The sequence below is a fragment of the Arachis ipaensis genome, chromosome B06 (assembly GCF_000816755.2).
Source record: "Arachis ipaensis cultivar K30076 chromosome B06, Araip1.1, whole genome shotgun sequence".
NCBI lineage: Eukaryota > Viridiplantae > Streptophyta > Magnoliopsida > Fabales > Fabaceae > Arachis > Arachis ipaensis.
This window is the reverse complement of record NC_029790.2, coordinates 4869986-4873254: the sequence shown is the minus strand read 5'-3', so window position 1 is coordinate 4873254 and position 3269 is coordinate 4869986. Positions and strand designations below refer to the sequence as shown.

Below are 3269 nucleotides of genomic sequence, written 5' to 3'. Positions count from 1 at the left end.
GATCTATACTAAAATATTTTTTACCAAAAAAAAAAGAAAAGGAAAAAATTCGCGCACATATACTTGCAAGAGAAAACAAAATCAGGGGGAAATAACAAGAATGAATAAGAAAATATCATACAGTAAAAAACCCACTGAAGCTGTACTGCATTGTTGGTACAGCACTAACACCCAATTCCAAGTCGTTAAGAAATGGGCCATTTGTGTCCATTATTGTTTTTACATCTGGGAAACCGGAGAATGCCCATGTATGATTGAGGCGTATGCTATAATCAAACGACTGAGGACCTTGTTCATAAAATACAACAGCTCCTTTAATTTTCGGATTTGAACAATTCCTAAACAGGTAGAATAGAAAAAAATAGAACTTATAAGTAAAGCAGTCAAAAGTTCAGCTCCTCAAAGAATTTCAATCAACTTAAAACAGACATCATTTTCATATTTTATGTCGCGTCTAATAAAAAATAGGGGAAAGAATTGTACAAACTATAGAAGCAATAATCTAAGACACCTAGTCACAAGAATAATTTCCATTTTCATTAAAAAAATATAATCTCATTGAAGAGGAGAGGAATAAAGAAAATACAATATCAGATACGAGAAAGAACATGATTATTTTCTGCATAATGAGAATATATATTGATATTGAAAATGGACCAGCATCATGACAGCTTCATAAGAGCCAATATATCATAGTAGAATTAATGAATAGACAAATAGTACACTGCAAGAACCAAAAAAGTATATAAGTATCCATTAACAGCGGGAGAGACATTGTATTACAGGTATAAAGCACATAAGAATCCGTAATGAAGGAAACCCAAGATACAAACATGATAAATAGTCTCCAATGCAACCAAAACCTCAATATGATATGAAAAATCAGGAGAAATCTTAAATATTCTACATTTTTCATTCAGTACCTCTTATATCACCTAGCATGTAACTCAAAAACCATTGCATGTGTCAGAGCCTACCTATTATAGCAGCTATAGCGGAACTTCAAATCCAGCAGAGAGCCTTAATAAACACAAATTATTTACCTTGCTTGACTGCAGGTACCATAAGCATCTGAGCGAATGTAGCTTTCCAACTCTACCTCATCTTTGTACACTCGACTAACAAGCTGCATATTAAAAGTCGAGTTATAACTACTCTTCAAAAGCCAAATTTTGTGTGTATGCACGTGAAAACACATGAATTCCAAGTGGAGACTGGATTGAAGATGCCTTTAGGCTTTAGCTGTGTACAAAGACAGAAAGACGTGGAAACCAGAGACATATTTTTCCGTAAAAGGGATGAGACGGCAAGGAAACAACATCTACATAGTGCATGGAATGGGAACCTGCCTAGTTGCCATTCACTCCCTTTAACAATTGAAGAGATGACTTCAGATAAAAGACAGAAATGACTTTCATAAACCCTAAACCCTTACAGGTGACAAAAAGTCGAAAATTAGAATAATGGAACAAAGTTACGACTCACAGATAGAATTGATAAAGCAGCCAAAGAAATACTGGATAGATTTTGGAGCAAGCAAATTAAACTGTTCCACTGGTAAGACCATGGTTAAAAAGAGTATTAGTAGTTTACCTTCAGGAGTGGGAATTTTATGGACACTACATCTATCATCAGCTTCGTCTCATCGGTATCTGGTGCAAAAGCTAAATACTCCCCTTCCTCCAACAAGGATGCCAAAACTTGTTGGAAGTTAGGGGATATACCTTTACCCACCTCCACAAACATCTCTTTCTGAATGTGCCTGCTCCATTTCCACATAAAAGTTTACTCCTCATATAAAATCAAAGATAAAATAAAAAAATAATTCCGGAAATGAAACAGCAATCGCTTTCGGTTCCCTCCATAAACTTTTACTACAGAAAACGAATACAATCTACTTTTACTTCATCAAATAAAACAGTACTTGAATATCAAAAATGGAATGTATTGAAAACCTGCATTTTGTTCAATTTGTTTAGTTTAGTGCCTCCTTAAAACAGACGACAAAGAGAAAAGTGCAAAAACACAAAAAATAAAAAATAAAAAAATTAAAGGAAAAAAAAGGACGTAGAAGAAGACATGAAGAGATGAATAGAAATACTGACGGTTCAGCTGGATGAATTTGTGTGTCAACTTGAGTCCTCACAGCCACTAACAGCAACAACACAACCGTAGGGAGCAATATCTGCCATGAATTGAGCCACATACATCAAAATTCCCACTAAACTTGACTCATACTTCACCAAATTCAAATGCGATTGGAACAAATGACATACAGAACCCTAAACATCTCTTCCAAAAAAATGACATAATTACATGAACGTTACAAAAACGTAGGAATTATAGATACACAATTGTACCAGAGCCATAAAAAGAAAACCGCTATAACAGAAACTCAGAATAGTTACAAAAACGACAGAAAATAAATAAATAAGCCAAGTGAAGTGAAGATCACCGAACAAAAAAACAAGATCACGGAATCGATGACGTTACAAAAAGGATCAAAAGCAAATAAAGAGAAACAGAGTGAATGGAACAAAACAAGAGACAGAAGCGAAAAATGAAAATGAAGAAGAAGGAACCTCAGCTGCAGTAACGAAAGGGTGACGAATTTTGAGGAGCCAGTTCTTGCGGAGCATAACCTTCAACTGCCTGGAGGCAGTTCCCATGGCTGCTGCAACGCAAGAGCGCGAAACCCTAGAACCAGACGCGACGAAACGGTGTCGTTCCCTGCTTCTAAAGAAGAAGAAGAAGAAGAAGAAGAAGAGAAAAAAACAAAGGGTTGTTCAGTTATGACTCGGTGGAGGTTGTTGCGTTGTGTACACTTCAATTTGGTGGGTTACGAGTGTGACGACTGAGCTAGTCATCCATAACTGAAAAACAAAAACCACCAATTTATATTTTATTTTTCATTTAATTCATTTTTTCTTGTTATTAATTAAGAATATTTATATTTATGAGGAAGTGAGTGAAAACGTTGAAGACAAGAGAACGATAAAGCAGGGGTCTGCGACTCTGTGCTGTGTCGTGACACCAGGTTTCCGTTGAGGGTTCGCGCGCCGCTGCAGTCTTTATCGTCTCGTGACTCGTGAGACGAAACAGAAACCCAGATTACAGAATATATCGCTTGTGTAAATAAATTATTAATTACTATTTATATGACAATATTTTTGTGTAAATGATAACTAAAAATTATTTGGTTAATATCATTTAATATTTTAGCTATTTGAATGTATATTTAATATTTATTCTAAAAAATGTGTATAATC

At 35.1% G+C, this 3269-nt stretch overlaps 1 protein-coding gene across 1 annotated transcript in view; it reads right to left on the bottom strand.

Moving 5' to 3' along the window:
• The window catches only part of LOC107645492 (ABC transporter A family member 1), a gene marked incomplete in the record, with an annotated part of 23916 nt that extends 20845 nt beyond the window's left edge, over positions 1-3071 (bottom strand). The window contains 5 exon segments of the mRNA XM_016349528.2: positions 122-338; positions 1044-1126; positions 1594-1762; positions 2106-2185; positions 2583-3071. Coding sequence (XP_016205014.1) covers positions 122-338; positions 1044-1126; positions 1594-1762; positions 2106-2185; positions 2583-2669 — 636 coding nt within the window.